This window comes from Vombatus ursinus, unplaced genomic scaffold (genome assembly GCF_900497805.2).
Source record: "Vombatus ursinus unplaced genomic scaffold, bare-nosed wombat genome assembly UNPS02014787.1, whole genome shotgun sequence".
NCBI lineage: Eukaryota > Metazoa > Chordata > Mammalia > Diprotodontia > Vombatidae > Vombatus > Vombatus ursinus.
Genome location: NW_020954565.1, coordinates 5133313 through 5153572, shown reverse-complemented (window position 1 = coordinate 5153572; position 20260 = coordinate 5133313). Strand labels below are relative to the sequence as shown.

General features: G+C 40.8%; 1 protein-coding gene across 1 annotated transcript; it reads right to left on the bottom strand.

Moving 5' to 3' along the window:
- Nucleotides 1–15139: 15139 nt before the first annotated feature.
- On the bottom strand, nt 15140–19940 carry S1PR1 (sphingosine-1-phosphate receptor 1). The gene is made up of 2 exons (XM_027868263.1): nt 19573–19940; nt 15140–17898 (listed from the first exon to the last, which is right to left on the bottom strand). The coding sequence occupies exon 2, from the start codon at nt 17734–17736 to the stop codon at nt 16594–16596; it is 1143 nt and encodes a 380-aa protein (XP_027724064.1). The 5' UTR covers nt 17737–17898; nt 19573–19940; the 3' UTR covers nt 15140–16593.
- Between the last annotated feature and the right edge of the window lie 320 nt (nt 19941–20260).

Here is a 20260-nt window from a genome sequence, read left to right as displayed (position 1 = left end):
GTATCCTGCCACCATAAAAAGAACCTCTCTGACAGAGAAGTTTCATGAAATGAGATCATTGTCCCACTCTTTGCCTTTCTTTCTAAACCCAGTGCTTAGTATAGTGCCTGACAAATAGTGAGTATTTAATAAATGCAGGTTAACTGACTAACTTGATTTCCCACTGTTCTCTATTGTAATATGCTCTTCCTGACTCCTTGCAGGCTTCCCAACTTTGGATCTTCACTCACAACTCTTTTCTTCTTTCCTGACTAGCCCCTTACATTTGTCTACCTCCATGGATTCTGTCTTGACTCAGCACAGTATCCACTTTCCTCTCTCTAATCATAAGACTTCACTTGTTCTTTCTTTAGGATTTTTTTTTCCTTAAGGCATTGTTAATTACTCTGAACAATTGGAATGATTTGCCCTCTCTTCTTCTGAAAGTAAGGATTCTATCAAAAGCAGAATAGTTAATAACTTCCTTACTTGACTTATTGATAATTTCATCCTTTGAAAGGTAAAGAAACCAACAGGAGGAATTCCACTCTGTATATGATTCTCACTAGCATAAAGGAATTGGTTGTTGGGATAGAAATCATGAGAACCTATAGGGCAGGAGAGAAGTATAACAATTCCTTCTAGAGTTTGTGAGAGAAAAGAAGATGAAAGCCAAGAACATTCTGACATATACCCTAGATTTAAGGAAAGCAAATTTCAAAGGGTCAAAAAAAAGATAGGTGGGATACATACAATGGAGAAATCAGCCCAGGAGAGAAGCCAAACCCTTAAGAATGATATTCTAAAGAAATATTTAATAGATGAGGAAACTGAGGTCCAGCTAAGTTAAGTGACTTGCCCAAGATCATACAGGTGGCAAAGTCCGAATTTGAACTCAGGTTCTCTGACACTAAATTCAGTGCTCTTTCCACTATCTCATGATGACTTTCAAATGAGAAAGGCACACATGAAAAGGGTTTTCTTGAACAGTTAAAAGACCAGCTTCTTTGGGAAGGAGGAGGAAAGGATTGGTGAAAAGATTAAAAGGTTTTAAAGTGTCAAGAAGGAGGAGATAAGGGTACTAGCAAACGGTAGCCTCAATTTTCTCCATAAATTATAAAGTCATGTCAAGAGGAAGTGGGGGGGGGGGTATAATTAGAGACTTGAGGATGGAAAAGAAAATTTGGAACAGCTGGGGATAAGCATATATAGATACGACATATAACTACATTTTATGTATATCTATGTGCATTGTGTGTGTGTGTGTGTGTGTGCATGTGTGTGTGTGTGTATAGAACCAGGATCAGGGAAGAATGTCAACTAATCTCCATTTGAGGTCTTACATGTCCTTCATAATGCTCTTTACATGACTCCTTGAGCACATCATCCTTGTTTTTAAGTAATGGCCTACTCACATCCCACCACCACCAATTTCATTGGAAATTTGGATTACCTGTACTTTTAATTGGGCGGCGAGGTGGGACAATGGTTAGAGGGCCAGGCCTGGAGTCAGGAAGATTCATCTCTCTGAGTTCAAATTTGGCCTAGCTGTGTCACACTAGCTGTGTGACCCTGGACAAATCACTTAACCTTGTTTGCCTCAGTTTCCTCATTGCAAAATGAGCTGAGAAGGAAATGGCAAACCACTCCATTTTCTTTGCCATGAAAACCCCAAATGGGACTACAAAGAGTTGGACATGACTGAAACAACTGAACAAATACTTTAAATTCTTCCAAGATTATGGTATTGGTTTCATGATTGACTTTGACCTTCACTAAAACTTTGGCCTTTGCTCTAAGCAGCTCTGATGTGATTCTGAAATAACTGCTGTATCTTTAACTAGTCATTTCTTATCTCTTAAATATTAAATTCAAATCTGTTAGTCAATATTATTTTTTGATATTCATTCCTCACCACATCAAACACCTAATGGTTCTATTCTTTTGTGTTCTAGTTTTATATAAATCTGCCACATTTCTCTGCTAGAATGTAAGCTCTATGAGAGCGTATCATATCTTATCAAAACTTTGAATTTTCCCTAGAGTAAGTACAGTATTCTGAACATAATAGCTGCCTACTGAATTGAATTGAATTGAATTGAAACATAGTTTCCTAAACTATCCTGCAATAAAAATCTACTGATCTGAAAAGAAAACCATCATGAAGCAGTTTATCAGTATAAAGGTAATGGGATTAACCTATGGGGCAGCAATCAATCAATAAGTATTTATAATGCACCTACTGTGTGTTGGGCACTTATGCTATACAAAAATAAATATAAAAATCCCTGCCCTCAGGGAGCTTACATTCTAATGAGGGAGGCATTATGTGTTTATAAAGGTGTTTATAAGATATACCCAAAGTTACAACCACATACTGTGATTCCATGAGGAGAGACTTGCTCCAGTTCAGTGATGAGGGAACACATGTTCCTTGCTATAGATACAAAGTTGCTCCATGAGTTTACTCCTATTACATTTTTTTTTAATTTTCTATATACAAGGGTCTTTTTTTGTTTGTTTGTTTAAACCGGTGTTTTTTATCCAGGTAGGTAGCTCTTGATAGTAGGACTCCTTCCGCCAACTTAAAACAGCACCTAATCTGCAAAGTACAGTCTTAGCATTCAGCACAGTGCCTGGCATGTAGTAGGCATTTAATATGTGTTAATTGATTGATCGATTGCCTGGGGCACTAAGAAGTTATGTGACTTGCCTAGAGTTGCATAGCCGTAAGGTGTCAGAATTAGGACTTGAGCCCAGTTCATCTTGACTTCACAGCTGGCCTTCTATCTGCTTTGCTACATTGCCCCTGATGAGTCTTATTTCCCCTGCAAAAACAGAAGCCTATCATTAGGTTTGACCATGCTTTCTAAGCAATCTTTCAACTTCCCAGTCCCTCTTTTATGACATCATTCCTATGGCAAGAATTAAGGAAATTGGCTAGTTAGCTCAGACCCCAAAACCCACTTTCACTTGTATTGCCCAGATAATTGCAGACAAAGAATTTTAAGCTTATATTATCCAGATAATTGTCTCAGTGTTGGCCGTGATTTACCCATGTAGGTGGCAGTTTCAGAGTCCTGTTGTTGTGACCTCTGCACTAGCAGGCATTTAGACAAGGAAGAGAAACTAAGAGCTCTTTCTGCAGCTGGTCGTATGAAGTTAGCTCAAGCAGAACGGCACGTGAGGGCTAATCACTATTTCTGGCTGCCCCAAACTAGCAGCAGAAGATTATTTAGCAGAGAACATCCAGGCAGCTATTATTTGATGTTTTTACAATTGGTTTAGCATGTCTTCTCTTATTATAGAGAGGAAGATTGCTGGTGACTTAGGGTTCTTTTCCCTAAAGCGGCTAGACATCCCCAAGGGAAATCACTAAAATTAGGAGTAAATATGCTGTCCTTTGTGCACAAGAATGGTGGACTCTGTCTTGTCTTCCAGAGGTTACCCTGAATGATCAACATTCTTGACTGTCCTCTCTCTCCTTTATGAGATGGGTGGCCTTGATGGATTGGTATGGAGTAAGCACTTTGTGGAAGCAATCAAGAATTTTAGAATCTCAAAATACCAAGGACCTCAAGGTCCATCCAGTGCCAGGAGTTTCTAACTCTTTTTGTGCCATGGGCCCTTTGGGGCAGTCTAGTGAAGCCTATGCACCCCTTTTCAAAATAATGTTTGTTTGTTGTTGGGTTTTTTTTTTAATAATTAAAGGAAATGCTAAATTTCAGTTGGAGGTTAGTCAAAATAAAAAATTTTTTTTTCTCCATCCAAGCTAACAGACTTCCCTGAAATCTATCCATAGACCCCTAAGGGTTCTGTAGACCCCAGTTTAATAACTTTTGACCTAGTTCAACTCATACCTGAAAAAGAACCCTCTCTCCAACATCACATAGTAAGGGTCCTCTAGCCTCTACTTGAAAACCTCCAAGGAGGAACCACCTACTCTTCCAGAGGCAGATCATTTCATTTTGGGACAGCTCTAATTGTTAGGAAGTTTTACCTGGAATCAAACCTAAATCTCTTCTTCTAGGCCTTGGAATCATTGCTCCCAGTTCTGTCCTTTAATATCAGGCAGAAATAAGGCAAGTCTCTCTTCCATATTACAAATCTTCAGATAGGACACAAAATGTTGAGGGAGAGAAAATTATTCTTGAAAATCTCCAAAAATTTACTCTGAAATTCTGGCTTCAGATGAATAGGAATTTAGAAAGAGCTAGGGACGTTTAGGTAGTATCTGATACTGGCAGAAATGAGGTATAAACCAACATCCCACACCACATATCAAGATAAGGTTAAAATTGGCACATGATTTAGACATAAAAAGTGATATCATAAGTAAATTAGGGGAGCATGGAATATTTTACCTGTCAGGTTTATGGATAAGGGAAGAATTATGACCGAAAAAGAGATAGAGAACATTAGAGAATATAAAATGGATCATTTTTATTACATCAAATAAAAAAAAACTTTTGCACAAACAAAACTAATGCATTTGGACTTTGGGTTAATTTTACCCTTTTGTGAAAACAACATTGAATAACCGTATTATGTCTGTATTTCCAGGATGTACTATCTTTCTGAAATGTATGCAATTAGGTTAAAGGAAATGTGGAGCAGGGCATAGACTGGGGACTTGCATTCAAAAGCCCTAGGTTCAAGTCCTAGCTCTTCCATTTAGTAGTTATTTGAAGTTGAATGAGATAGTAGACCTCTCTGAGACTCATTTCTCTTATATGTAAAGTGGTGATAAACTCCTCAAAGCATATGGTAGACTGCATAGGGAATGATGACTTGGAGTCATTAATATCATGTTGTAAGCAAACCAGCTACAGGAATGACCTCTTGGACAATGTAGCCCAGGTCCTGCCAATGCAAGATTGTTCATAAGCAGGACTCTTTATTTTGGGAGAGAAGAAGTCTAAAGCACAAGTGCATCCTAAATGTCATTTGTTGATTTTTTAAAATTTATTTTGAACTTAAATACAAAAAGACAAAAAAGAAAAAAGAAAAAAAAGAAAATTTCTATGTACATGGCACAACATAAAAAGAGGATTCAATATAAAACCATAAATTTCCATTTCATATTCTTTTTCAAAAAAAGCACTATGTAATAAATAGTACACATCATTTTCAAAGCTATCCTGCTTTTCTGTGCTTCCTTCCAAGTTTTCTTCTCTGCTGTACACTTTTTATTTTTTCTCCTTCCTTCCCTCCTTCCCCTGCCCTAGAGAAGGCTAGCATTAGACACAAATATATGTATAATATGTGTCTGTGAGTATGAATGAGAGTGTGTGTGTGTGTGTGTGTGTGTGTGTGTATAAAACAATACTATCTATACATACTTCTATTTATTAGTTCATTCTCTGGATGTGGACAGCATTTCCTTCACAGGTCCACAGTTTATTTGAGTAGTAACTCTGATTATTAAGGACATGTGTCATATTTCCTCTTGAGCTGCACATTTTTTTCTACTTTCCTTTCTTCTGAGTAGAGCTATAGCACCATTTTTTTGTCTCATTCAAATGAAGCCTTCACAGATACATGGTAAACAAAGAGAAAATATCACAGTGGTGTTCTGGGAAAGAAAACAATATTTAACAAGGTTAGATAGCCAGTACTGGCAATGTGAAATGCTTGTCTTTTTTAGTTTTCAACATTCACTTTTATAAGCTAATGAGTTCCAATTTTTTTCTCCCTCCCTCCCTCCCTTCCCTCCTCCCCAACACAGCATGCAATCTGATATAGGCTATAAATGTACAATCATATTAAACATATTTCCACATTAGTCATGTTATAAAAAAAGAATCAGAACAAAAGTGAAAAACAAGAAAGAAAAAAAGAGAAAGTAGTATGCTTCAGTCTGCATTCAGACTCCATAGTTCTTTCTCTGGGTGTGGATAGCATATTCTATCTTGAATCTTTTGGAATTGTCTTAGATCATTTTATTGCTGAGAAGGGATAAGTCTGTCAGAGTTGACCACTGCACAACATTGCTGTTACGGTGTACAATGTGCTCCTGGTTCTGCTCACTTCACGCAGCATCAGTTCATGTAAGTCTTTCCAGGTTTTTCTGAAATCCACCTGCTCATCATTTCTTAGAGAAGAATAGCATTCCATTACATTCATATACCACAACTTGTTCAGCCATTCCCCACTAGATGAGCATCACCTCAATCTCCAATTCTTGGCCCCCACAAAAAGAGGTGCTATAAATATTTTTGTACTTGTGGGTCCTTTCCCCTTTTTTTATGATCTCTTTGGGATACAGGCCTAGTAGTGGCATTGCTGGATCAAAGGTTATGAATAGTTTTATAACCCTTTGAGCATAGTTCCAAATTGCTCTCCAAAATGGTTGGATCAGTTCACAATTCCACCAACAATGCATTAGTGTGAGGAACCTGTTTTAATAGATCATCTTGAAGAACAGAAAAAGCTGACCAATATTTACCTGTTTCCAATATTTTCTTTATAGGTCCAATATTATTCACTATACTAAGGAACATTTCTATATTTCTAGTTCATAGATTTAGAGCTTCAAGGCATCTCAGAGGTCATCTAGTCCAGCCTCGCCCATTTGAGAGGCAGTTAGGTAGAGTAGATGGCATAGTAGAACCTCCATTTTAAGGAGGAGGCCCAGGCCAAGCAACCATGTCTTCATTCCTCTCCAGGCTACAATCTTGATTCCAGACTTTTCCAATGATGCCATGGAAACCTCTTCACCCTGAAGCTTACTCTATATCTCCTTAACTAACATCCCAGGTTCTAAAATGATGACGAATCTTAGTCCAAAAGAGGTGTGATTAAAATAGATAGTGTATATGCTTTTAGTTTACATTAACTAATGCCCACAAATGCCTTACACCTAAGAGTAACTTGTAGAACAATGGAAAGATGGCTGGCCCTGAAGTCAGAGGGCCCCTGATTCCAATTTTGCCTTTCACATTTCCTACCTGGATAACAATAGGGGAGCCACTTAAATTTCTCTACTCTGTGAAAATAATCGTAGATAATACTTACATAACACTTCAAGATTTGCAAAGGGCTTTACGTAAATTATCTCATTTTTACCCTTACAATAACTCTGTGATATGAGTGCTGGGGAAAGTTTCTAGCTCTTAAGCAGTGTTTCCCCTTATGAGCTTATGAACTTCTCAAGGAAAGATTCAGGACTTGTAAGGGACCTCAAAAGTTACTTCCAACTTTCTCATTTTACAGATAAGGATAGTAAGGCTAATGGAGATTAAGTGATTTGCCCAAGATCACATAGGTATTAAGCAAGAGGCAGGATTTGAATCCAGGTCTTCTGACCCCAGAGACAATACTTTTTCCATTGTAATACCCTGCTTCCAATGAAAGCAATTTTCTTTGTTTCTCTCTCTGCCTAGCACTTGATAATTCAACTCAATTTAAAATAAGCATTTATTAAGCTCCTACTATGTCCCAAAGCTATCCTTGCTCTCAAGGACCTCAATCTACTAAAGGTATTGGTACTATGTAGTATTGTGCACAATTAAAGAGTAATTGACAGGGCTATCAGACTGAACATTTATTTTTCAAACAATGCCAGGTTCAGCAAGTCTGCCACAATAAGAAATTGTTTGGTTCACCTTAGTCTGCATGCCAGGGGTACATGCTAAAATATCAGTACACCCTAATATCTTTGCCCAGGCATAAAAACTTTATTCCTGATACCAAGTGAATTAATAACAGCACCAATCTTCTTAAGATGTTAATCTCAATGTTATCATCAATCTTGTATTATGACAATTTAACTGTAGCCCAGCTTCTTCCAAATATCTGGCCCAGGGCACTGAAATTCAAAAGGGATTACAGATAATGACACTGAGCCAAATTCTCATCCTGTGGAAGCAAAGAAAGCATGATCATGTCACAATTATTTAGCATTATGGAAATCTAGTTCTGAGGCATAAGAGAATATCACTGGAATAAATTTCCTTCTATGGAACCCTTTAGGCTCTCAGCCATATTTTATGGAACCTCTTGGGACTTTTCATATAGTTATTTGAGGAAGGTCTCATCATCTAAGTCTGTATGAATTCAAAGCAATAGGTCAGCAAGTGATAGTTGAATACTAGCAATGTGAGCTGTCTTTCTTTAACAGACAAATGAATCTGGTTCAAGAATTTATTTCATTAAGACATAATGGGAGAATGTCTGTCCACCACAGTTGCACCCAAAACTGACCTTCACAAATAGATATGCTTAGCTCTAAGCCTTAGTTTTCATCATTCAATCTAAGGAAGAAAATGAAAGATATGAAGGTAGTAGGAATCAAACTGTGAAGCTGAAAAGGAGAATGGATCAATTAGCAAATGAGCATGTAATGAAGTGCCTACTATGTGACAGGCATTGTGCTAGGAGATGGGGATACAAAAACAAAAGTGAAGGGCTCCCTGCCCTCAAGGAACTTATATTCCATTGGGGTAGACAAAATGAACATGTATTCAGATAAGTAGGCACATATACATCTTCTGTATATGTACAAATATAAGCACATATATAGACACGCAAATAACATATATAAAGTATATAGAAAATTAATACACAGGGTCCCACCTCTGATACACACTGGCTTTGTGACTCTGTGTAAGCCACTTAACCACTCAGTGCTCCAGGCCAGAAGTATCAAACAATATATCAATCAATCAACATTCATTAAGCACTTCCTACGTGCCCACATTCAGCCCATAGACTTCATGAGGGCCACAATACATCTGAATGCTACCTGAACCACATTAAAATGTAATTGGGAAATACTAAACAAAATAAATAAAAATACAATAAAAACATAGATAATAATACATTTTAAAAGTAAGTCAATATGCAGCCCACAAAGATCCTTCTGAATGGCTTAGAGGCCCCTATTTCTGTTTTAGTTGGACGCCGCTACTCTAGGCATCTCTCTAAGGCTGTGAGTTGTAGAGAAGGTGGCAACCTGCATTGGCAGAGGGAGTTTTCTCAGCAGAAGCTCTCTCACCAATGAAATCATAGGCTGAGTCCAAAAGTCAATAATTAGAGACTAAACTTACAATTTCATTAGCATAGAGAACTCCTGGATGAAGAAACTCCCTGTAGCAATGCAGGTCAACGTCTTTGCATCTTACAGACTTAGAGTTACCTTGAGGACTGAGGGATTAAGTAACTTGACCAAGGTCACACAGTCACTATGGGCCAAAGGTAGAACTTGAACCTAGCTCTTTCTGGATCTAAGGCTAGTTCTCTAGTCTCTGCTTTATGCTAAGATAGAGAGATAGATAGATGATAGATAATAGATAGATTAATAGGTAGGTAGAGAGATAGATAGATAGAGAAAAAGGGTAATTTGGAGGGAGTGAGATATTAACAACTGGCAAAGGTCTCGTGTAAAGGTAGCCCTTGAGCTAAGCTTTGAAAGAAACTAGAATGATAGGAGACATAAGTATCACCATCCTGAATCAGATTTGTCCTAGGATCTAGCACTTTTCAGGTTCGGTGCCTGAACTTATTTGCCTGCTTGCTCTTTCCTTTTAGTTCTCTTCGCCATTTCCCTCCCTCCTTTAAAAGTCCCCTTTGGAGATGAGTAATCCTAAGTTTAGTACTGTTCTTTGGGAGACCCCCCCCCCAGAAGCTACAGGATATATAGGGAGCCAATTCCTGAAGGCTGTAGGAAATATCAACAGCCCCCAACAACTGTAGATAACTGTGATCACAATCCTGACAGCTCACTGAATGGGCCATAAAACACAACACAAAATCATGTATCACCTTCAGATTGTTGTATCAGTTGGTCATACCACAATACCATTGTCCTAGGTATACTTCTGCCTAAGAGTTCTATAAAGTGGAAGTTACCATTCTTGTACTCTTTTGAAGTACATGAGAATAATCTATGCAATCCTGTAGATTATTGAAAAGACTCTCAAAATTCTATAGGAGGATTAGAAGAATGTTATCCAATTAGAAAAAAAAACAAATATTTAAAACATTTATAATATGATTGAAATTTATTGGAGAGGAAAAGAGAAAAGGAGAGGAGGGGGGAAGATGGAGAAGAAAAGGGAGAGGGAGAAGAAAAGAGGGGGAAGGGAAGGAGAGGGAGAAAGAGAGGGAGTTGGAGAGGTAGAAAGTGAGTGAAGTAAAATTAAGCAACTGTAATAGATGTGCAATTATTACTACTTAAAAAAGGACTAAACTATGAAGTGATCAAAGATCTAAAATTCTTGTTATTATGAATTTTGAACATCCAGTTATGTCATGAGGTTCATTCTTCATTAAAGCGTCATGGGAGCAGCTAGATGGTGCAGTGCATAGAGTTCCAGCCTTGGAGTCAGGAGGACCTGAGCTCAAATAAACTTCAGACACGTGACACTTACAAGCTGTGTGACCCTGGGCAAGTCACTTAACCCCAATTGCCTCAGCAAAAAAAAAAAAAAAGTCATGATATCTTTAAATAGATATGAGATTGAATTTCAACAATAAAACATGTCTCTCAGTGATTATTTTATAATGTTTTTCTGTTACTTAAATTGGCTCTGAAAGCCATCCTGAGGGAATATTTGCTGTATTCAGCACGGCTCCCTTCTGCATCAACACCTTTTCTCCTTGGCACTTTTTGTGAGTCACTGTGGCTGAAAATATCTTCACATTTTGGCCACATTGGTGATAAGCCTCTACAAGTTTAGCTAGGAGGGTTCTTAGATTACAGGCACACATAGCAGGCCTTTAAGAAATGTTTGTTGATTGATCGGTAGAACCCAGGATCATGTCCCCACCTTGATGAGCATCAGATGACTTTTGTAGAGGCATAAATACCATGATCAAGTTGCGATTGCCAATAATATGATTACATTTAATTTTATGTCACCAGAGTAGAACTGTTGTAGAAGAGGCAGCAAAGTATTATGTGGTTTAGCCTCCTTGAACATTTCTAATTTAGCTGGTCTTTATTGATTCAATTAAGCAAATATTTATTAAGTGCCCACTATGTGTCTGGAATTGTAGTAGGAGTTGGGAATACCACAAAAACAAAACAGTCCCTGCTTTACAATCTACTGGGGGCAGAGGGGAGGCCTGGATATTGGAGAGAGACAGAAGGAGAAGAAGAAGAAGAAGAAGAAGAAGAAGAAGAAGAAGAAGAAGAAGAAGAAGAAGAAGAAGAAGAAGAAGAAGAAGAAGAAGAAGAAGAAGGAGAAGGAGAAGGAGAAGGAGAAGGAGGAGGAGGAGGAGGAGGAGGAGGAGGAGGAGGAGGAGGAGGAGGAGGAGGAGGAGAAGGATGAGGAGGAGGAGAAGGATGAGGAGGAGAAGGATGAGGAGGAGGAGGAGAAGGATGAGGAGGAGGAGGAGAAGGAGAAGGAGAAGGAGAAGGAGAAGAAGGAGAGGAGAGGAGAGAAGGAGAGGGAAGGGAGGGGAGGGGAGAAGGAGGAAGATGTCAACAGGATGTATATACAATAGCTTTAATAATTGGGAGAATCAGAAAAAGTCTCAAGTTGGAGGTAACCCTGAGCTGTGCTTTGCAGGAAGGTAGGGAATCTATAAGAAGGAAATGAGATAAATGCATTCCAGACAAGAGAGATCGCCTGTTCTAAGGCACAGAAATGTGAATGTCATTTCACAACTAAGCAGGTCAGTTTGAATATAACCAAGTCCACTAAGTAGGTTAGTGGCTGCCTAGAGGCAGCTAGGAAGTACAATGGATAGAGCACTAGACAGGAGGTGGGTTAAACCCAAGTTCAAATTTAGGCTTCAGACACTAGTTGTCTGTCCTCAGGCATGTCACTTAACACCTCTCTGCTTCATTTTCTTCAACTGAAAAATGGGAATAATAACAGCACTTAACAGTAATAGTAAGCACTTAATAAATGCTTGTTTTCTCCTTCCCTCATATGAAGCAAGACTAGAAAGGTAGGAGAGATGATAGAAAGCTATTTTTTTTAAATGACCATACTAATGTGAATGAAAATTATTCCCAAAGGAAGGGGAAATTTGGATAACTGTAATGACCAATCTTGGTCTGAGAGAATGAACAATAAAGCATGTCTCCCGTCTTTCAGCAGAGAGAATCAAAGGATCGCAGACTCAGAACTGACCATTTAGTGGAACATTCTTGTTTTCTAGACGGACTGTACTGAAGCCCAGAAATCTGAAATGACATGCCCCAAAATCATGCCAGTTAAAGGTGGGGACTGCAGCTACCAAATGCTCCATACAGTATCAGAGGCCATCACTTTATTTCTTGATTTGTTAAGTTGCTTTTCTTAGTTACAAAGAAGGAGTCAATACTGGTGAGGGGGAGGGGGCAGAAAGAAAGGAAAGAAATGCTATGTCTGGAAATGATGATAATATAAAACCAAAAGGCATCAAGAATACTTTTTAAAGGAATGTGGGTATCTGATTTTGGAGGGCTTTAAATGCAAGCTAAGGATTTTGTATGTCACCCTAGACACAATGGGGTGCCACTGAAGATTTCTGAGAACAGGAATGACACAGTCAGATCTGTGGTTTCGGAATATTAATTTGACAGCTGGATGGAACATGGTTTGGAGAATGAAAAAAAAAAATTAGAAGCAGAGAGACCAATGAGGGGCTATTGTAGTAGCCAAAGCTATAATCATCTTTAGCCTAAAATTAATGTCAAAGAAATGAGTAAGATAATGGTTCCCAATTTGTGGTTAGTTTCTATTGCCTTTTTTTAAAGTATAACATGGTAGCTTTTTAAAGCAAATTGCATGTACCCTTTTTAGTACAAATGCATGACTAGTGAGCTCTTCTTTTTCAAATTTGAACTCCAGAGTAGGGTGAAGTAAAACCAGATATTCACACTAGGAAGGAATCAAGGCATCTCCTACCCTGTCCTCTAATTTTTTGGCAGGATCTGGTGCTTTGCCACAGATCTGCCCAGGAATGCCACAGTTCAGTAACTACATAGCTCTTTTGGAATGAGATACATTGTCTAGAGTTTCCAGGAAGTGAGATTTCTGAGAGTGCGCCCAGCCCACCAAATGATGTGCTCACAGATGGGCTACTGAGGTTATCTTCCCTACTACCAATCTGCTCCATTTCCATCACCACTGCCCAAATTTCCCATCCAACCTATCCCTAGCAAGTCACTGCTCTCCTGAAGGTGAGTCCAGATGTGCAGACTTTTATCTTCCCCATAGCTACAGATCGGGCATACTTTTCCATTCAGCTCAACACTGCAATTAAAACCCTAGGAAGTGAGTATACATGAAATCATTCCTTCCGTCAGAGCAGACAGATGGAGAGACATTCCAGTCTGTTTCCAGTCTTTTGTCTTCAGGGCATTTTTGGCATTTCCTTCAGGAAGTTGAAGGTTGTGACCTAAGGCCTTCCTCAATGAACAGGCTCCTGTTTCCCACAGTTAACCTTACATAGAAATGACATATACTGTATAAGGTAGGGTTTATCTTTATGTCCCAACTGTGTCCTGTCCACACTCAACGGAACTTGAAAGAGCTACCTTTCAGAGTAATAACAATAGAAAGGATGGGGGAGCCAAACAGGCTAACTTAAATTCTCTAGTTTAAGTACTGTTATGGCTGGTCTTTCTAGAACTACGTCCCAGATAACCAAAACATGAACACAGGGTTAATGGGTAGAGAGACTGTGTGGCATAGCCAATAGAGAATTGGACTTAGAATCAAGAAGACCTGGGTTGAAGTCCTGATTCTGACATATGCTAGCAATGAATTTCCAATCTGCATGGTTATAGGTAGTTTGCCCAGGTGGTTCTCCACTATGATGAAATCAAAGGCCTGGACAAAATTAAAAAATAATGACATTAGGATAATCTGATTTTTTGCCAGACTCCTCTCATGTAACAGCTTAAGAAGCTAACAGCACATATTCAGACAAAAGGCAGTGCACATCTTCCAACACTCATCTTCAGGGCTCTTCTGTTTTGTGGGTTGATAGAAAGAGCTAGGAAAAACTGAGTTAGACACTGAATAAATACTACAGACACAATGGAGATTATGTGCTTATCTGATACATACATGCTAGTAATAAATTCAAGTATATCATGTTTAGGCTGTGGGCTCATACTAGAGACTCACAATTTAATAATGTATTTTCTAGGTCCCTTATCTCCATATTTCTAAGCACTCCCTACTATTTATACCCCACTGAATTTAGAGCTATTCACTTACATGCCGTTCTTTTAAAAACCAAAGTTTACTGTAGGATTGATGTGTTTAACTTGGGTAGTCTTAAATGTCATACATTTATAATCCATGACATTTTTCTTGTGAGAGGCAGAATGACCTAGAACAGGATTTCTTAGCCTGGATTCCATGAACTTTTTAATATTTTAATAATTATATTTAAATGTAATTGGTTACTTTTCTAATCCTATGCATTTAATTTTATGTATTTTAAAATGTTATTCTAAGAAGAGGTCCATACGTTTTAACAGACTACCAAAGGGGACCATGAGACAAAAAAAAAAAAAAAAAAAGATTAAGAATCCCTGACCTAGTGGATAAAGAATTGCCCTCAGCTCAAGAAGACCGGGTTCAAATCTAATCTAACATCACTATCAGGGGTCACAGTGTCCTAAAGCAACTCTCTAAGATTGTAAATTGCAGGATAGTTGGGGATCTGCATTGTTGGAAAGCTCCCTACTATACCAATCAAATCACAGTTCCTGACAAGTTGGTTTTTTTTTAAGCATACTTCGTTTTTCAAATCCCCCAAAATTCATTAAAATGCATGACTTTTGCTACTGTGGTATTTTCAAGGTCAGTAATTATCTCATTCTTTTCTACTCTTCATCGTTAACATATTGAAGTTTCTCTTCCTGCAGAAGATCTCGTGGTTTCTAAAAGAACCACAATTTTTTTTCATGCTCCAAGTTATCAATATAAAAGCTTTTAAAAGAAGTAATGACTGAATATTTACCATAATTTTCATATAAAAATCATAAACATTTTTAAAAAAACCTCCATGGAATGTATCCATAAGAAAAAAAATACTCTTGGCAATGGGATCTTTTTTTTTTAAAAATCAGTTTATTAATGTTTAAAAGTAGATAAAGCTATGTGCAAATTGAACCATAAAAGTCAGACATCTTTTAAATACTATCTTAAAAACAAAACAAAACAAAACAAGAAAATCCTCATTTTAATTGCACTGGAAACCATACTACAGAGGCAGAGATATAACTTTTATTTTACGCTTTTTACAAAATCATGTTTCTACACCTCCCCAGTAACTGTATAGTAGTAGGACGTTCTGAGGGAACTACCTGAAGTGTCCCTGTCTGTTACAGTAATGCTCTAGGTCACAGAAGACCTGCATCTTGTTAACACATGTACACATTCAATTCTGTTAACACAGGTTAGAGAAAAAAAATTCAGTAAAACAAAAGATGCAGAACAAATACATTCAAAGAACATGGAAAGGAAATCTGAACACAAGTCGATCGAACACCGACACTTCTCTGTTCAAGAACTGAGGACCCCTCTGAAACACAACAAAGCATCAACCTAAGTGCCAAAGAACAGATATGTCAAGTGTTAGGTAGGGGCATTTAGAAGTCAGAGAGATATCTGGTGGATTACAGCATTCAAAAGAACACTTCCATTTCTGTCAGTTTTTTTTTAACCTTTCCAAAACACTGAGGTCAAAGGTTGGAGCCTCAAAATAACCACCCTCAAATAAACTAATATTTGGATAAACTGGACCTCCTTCCTCCAGCTTTCGACCACAGGAGCTAGGATAAGGCAATTCATGTCATTAAAAGATATCAAGAAATGGCACCCAAAAACAAAACAAACCTGGCTCCAATTAAATTTTTACTTCAGTTTGGGCTAAAGTGGGAACTTTGGACTCAGCGAGTGAAATTATGTGACATCTAAAAGCCGTCTCGGCATCCTCACAGGTGAGTGTAGGGGGACTACTGCAGCTGACCCAGAGGTGAAGTGTGCTTCCATCCCCTCCTCCTCCCGTGAAAGCCAAGGAGTTAATACAGGGAATGGAAAATCTTGGAGTGGGGAACAGTGGAGGAAGGGTGGAGGAGTGGAGATACAACAGGGTTAGTTAGAGGTGGAAGGAAAGGGAGAGTCACCTGGGAAAGGAGGGAGGGGGATACAAACCATCTTGACAGAAACTAGGGCAGAGGGAACCAACTTCTCTTACTTGTTTCCCACTCCCAACAAAGGAAAGCCCAAAGACCCAAACAGACGCTTTCACATAGGGACATTGATCAAGACTTCAAGAAGTAGCCAACTGAAACCTTCAGGAGCCTGACAATGTTAGACCTTAGTCAGACTCAGTGCAAAGTCAAAACAAGTTCCAGGGAGGAAATGTATTCCGAGCCAGGACAGTCTGTCTCTCAGGGACAGAGCTCCACCCTTCCCGGTGCATTGTTCGCGTGGACCAAAACTCCCCACCGCCCACCAGCACCACCACGCTGGCTCTTCTGGCTCTTCCTTCCTTCCCTCCCTCCCTTGCTTCCTAGGGCCCTGAGGCACCACCCGTTGGGGTGGGGCTGGATCGCACCCCAGAACCCCAACAGAACTTTTCCGACAAAGTGTGGGATTGGGAGGGGGAGGCGTCAGCACAGCACCCCCTGTAGGCCTGCAGCAGGGTTCAGTTTTAGGAAGAGGAATTAACGTTGCCAGAGGACATGATAGTCTCCGGGTTGTCGCCGTCGTCCTTCTGCGGGTGGGAAGAATTGTCAGATTTGCTGCGGCTGAACTCCATGCCGCCAATGATGGGCCGCTTGAACTTGGCCCCGGAGTCCCCGCTAGGGCACTTGCAGCAAGACATGATGCGGACGAAGGCCCTCCGCATCTCTTTGTTGGTCAGCGTGTAAATGATGGGGTTGGTGGCCGAGTTGAGCACCGCCAATACCAAGAAATACTCCGCCTTGTAGAGGATTTTACAAGTGTTCACCTTGCAGCCCACGTCCAGAAGGAGCAAGATGAAGAGCGGAGACCAACAGGCGATGAAAGCGCTCAGCACGATGATGACCGTCTTGAGGAGCGCAAGCGACTTCTCGGAGCTCCTGCTGGCCTTAGAAATGTTCTTGCGGAAGGTCAGCCTCCGGCTCCGAGTCCTGACCAGGGAATAGATCCGGCAGTAGAGGATGACGATGGAGAGGAGGAGCAGGGTGAAAACTGTGGTGCAGAAGAGGATATAGTGCTTGTGGTAGAGGGGCAACACGGTGGAGCAGCTGTGTAAGGAGCCGATGCAGTTCCAGCCCATGATGGGCAGGCCCCCCAGGATCAGCGAGATGACCCAGCAGGCGCTGATGAGCAGGAAGGAGCGGAAACTGTTGCTGCCGTTGTGCAGCTTCATCTTTAGCATGGTGATGTAGCGCTCGATGGCAATGGCCAGCAAGCTGAACACTGAGGCCGACAGGGCCACGAACATGCTACCCTCCCGCATGAACCACTGCGCTGGAGTGAGTTTGTAGGTGGTAGCCCCGGAGAGAAGGAGGTTGGCTGTGTAGGCCACCCCGGCCAGCAGGTCCGACAGGGCTAAATTTCCAATGAAATAGTACATAGGCCGGTGGAACTTCTTGGTCTTCCAGATGGTCAAGAGGACGAAAACGTTCTCCAGGATAATGAAGCAGCAGATAAGGATGAATAACACCGAGGTCACTTTGAGGCCGCCCTCCGCGCTGGAGTTCAGCTTTCCCGTGTAGTTGTAATGCTTGACGATGATGTCATAGTTGACATAGTCAGAGACCAAGCTGGGAATGGCCTTGACCGACGGCACACTGGTGGAGCCCATGGTGCTGGGAGAAAGGCCTGCGGAAGCCCAACGCGTCACCTCCCCAGCTGGACGCTAGAGGGCAAAGTCGAGCAAGGCTTCAATGCCCGGCGGGTACAGCGAGCCGTGGCCAGTCTTTTCCGCAGCCCTTCCCCTGCTGAGGGGGCCTCGAAGACCGCGGCCCTAAACAAGGCACAAAGAGGAAAGAGTCAGAAAAAAAGGGCACATCACGTTGGCTTAATTCACCGGAGCTACAGCTGTGGCTCTGTCCATGTTCAGAGAGGGGAGAAAGGGCGGAAAGGAGCCTACAAGGAATCGAATGTCCAACTTTTGCAAAAAGAAAAGTCCTGAATTTTCCCCAAACCGAAAAAAAAAATTCACATTTTCTTCCCTCCCCCCACCTCCACCCCGGCCAAAACTAGACAGAATGAATCAGGGAAGACTTTTTAAAGTAAACCTCGGAATGCTCGTGGTGGATCACACTGCATTTCCAATTATTCCAGACCTCTCCTGAGTCCCTCCCGGGGTAAGGCCCCCCTCCCCCGCCCCACACTTCTAGCTGCTTCACGCGCCTTCTCATTTAACTCTAGTCCAGGCAATTAAACTTCAAGTTTAGAAACCAAGGGTTGGGGGGAGGGGGGAGTGGAGTAGTGCCACCTCGTACCCTCCCCTTCCTAAAAAGGAGAAACGACTACCTAATTGTTATGTATGAATTTCTCAAGAAAATCAGCTCATAAACTAAATCATTCTTTTCACTCTATTAATAGCATCCTCTCGAAGCAGGTGTGCAGTGAAGATCACTAGTGTGCTGCTCCAGTGAGGTGTGCTAAGCGGGTAAACAGGAAAGCTTAGGGCTAAAATGAAGCTCCCCCCCCTTTTTTGCGCAACCTTTGAAAGCAGTAGTAAAACAGAACAAATAGACTTAAAGGAACTCGGTGAAATCCATTCATAACAAAGGGAATTCAGCAGACCTCAACGTTTGAGATTACTAATAAATAGATTGCATATAGGTTGGCTTTTTTTTCTGGTTAAAAAAAAATCATGTTATAGTTAGAATGACAATGCAGATCGTCAAGTTCTGATGTTCCACTCCAAAACTATCTTCAAGAAACTCAAATAACTGAACGTTTTAAAAGATTACAATGTACACCATAAACAATCTCCCACCACTACCTCTTTGGGAAAAAAAGGGGGGGGGTGCTTCTTTCAATAAAGCAGAAAGTGAGGAGGAAAAAGGCCAAGAAGATATCACAAAACTAGAAAGTGAAATTTCTTAATATACTAAAGGCAATGTAGCAACAGTAATAACTAGGTAACAAATGGACCGTGTAAGAGTTAAGGTAGTAACTATCTTGGATAAGCAGAGATTTCTCTCCACTCACTTCGTTGACACCCCACTGTCCTCCCCAACGAATTCTGCAATGGGACCCAGTACAGAAGCAAATCTGTATTCTTTTTAGCACTTTTTCTGCAAGCGTTGTCTATTGGGTTTTCAACAATTACCCTCTCCCCTTTTTCCTTCCTCTCGGCTGACCACCCGCGGATTTTCCCAGCCTTTCGTCCAATTTCGATTTGGCAACCCTTAAAACTCTTGTAAATCACAACTATAAATGCCTCCAAAAACTTGTGCAGGTAAGGGAGTCAGCAGGGTCAGCCTGTCCGATTCGCCTCTCTAGGTGAGGCAATCGCCCGCAAATGTAGTTTTCCATACTAGTAGTAATTAATGCATGCGTCCACATTTTAAAATTTCATATCCAAAGTCAAAGTTTGTTTTCAACAGTTTGCGACCAAAGCCCATTCAAGTCCTGGGCTCCCTCCCGTCTTCCCCCTGTCCAAGCTGCTCCACGGAGCTCTTACCTCACTCAGGCAGGACAAAGTTCGTTTTTAAATGCTTCTGGTCGGCAGGAGCTCGTGCTTGGCATCTTGCTGCCCCAGAATAAATTCAACCCTAGCTACCAAACTTCCTTTACCAAGGGTTCCCCACCTTCCTTGCCTCGCTCTCCAATAGCCAGCTAAGCGCGTTCCGGACAGCCCGGGGAAGTGCAAGCAGGAGATAGAGCCCAATCCAGCAAGCTTAACTAACTGTACTGGTGGTCATATTAGCGTGTATGTGTTTTCTTCTCTGCTGGTTTAGGGAGGGACTGGGAGGGGTTAACGAATCTAATCTCTCACCCCCTCCTCTGGCAGCTGGGGCTCCTCTGGATCTGAATAGTCACTCTGGACTCTCCAGGAAAGGAGCTGGGTTGATGGGAGGGGAGACCGAGAGGAGGGGGACGCAAACCACCAACCAGACCTAGCTTCGGAGGAGGAGCCTGGGGCCCCCTTGTAGCTATAATGTATAAATCACAGTCCTTTAGCTGCCACGGTGCTGCTCTCGGGTGGTGAAGCTTATTCATACCCGCTACTCTTTTGAAAAGAGAGTGGGGGAGGGAGGAGGCTGAGAGCTTTGGAAAACTTCTCTTTTTTCTAAGTGTTTGGATGCCTAACACTGGGTTGTCCTAAGCAAACCCGTAGACTCCTTCCAGCCTCCTTCCAACCCCCTCCA

Excerpts from the sequence above, each read along its gene's own strand:
- S1PR1 (XM_027868263.1), bottom strand. The coding sequence starts at position 17,736 with ATGGGCTCCACCAGTGTGCCGTCGGTCAAGGCCATTCCCAGCTTGGTC.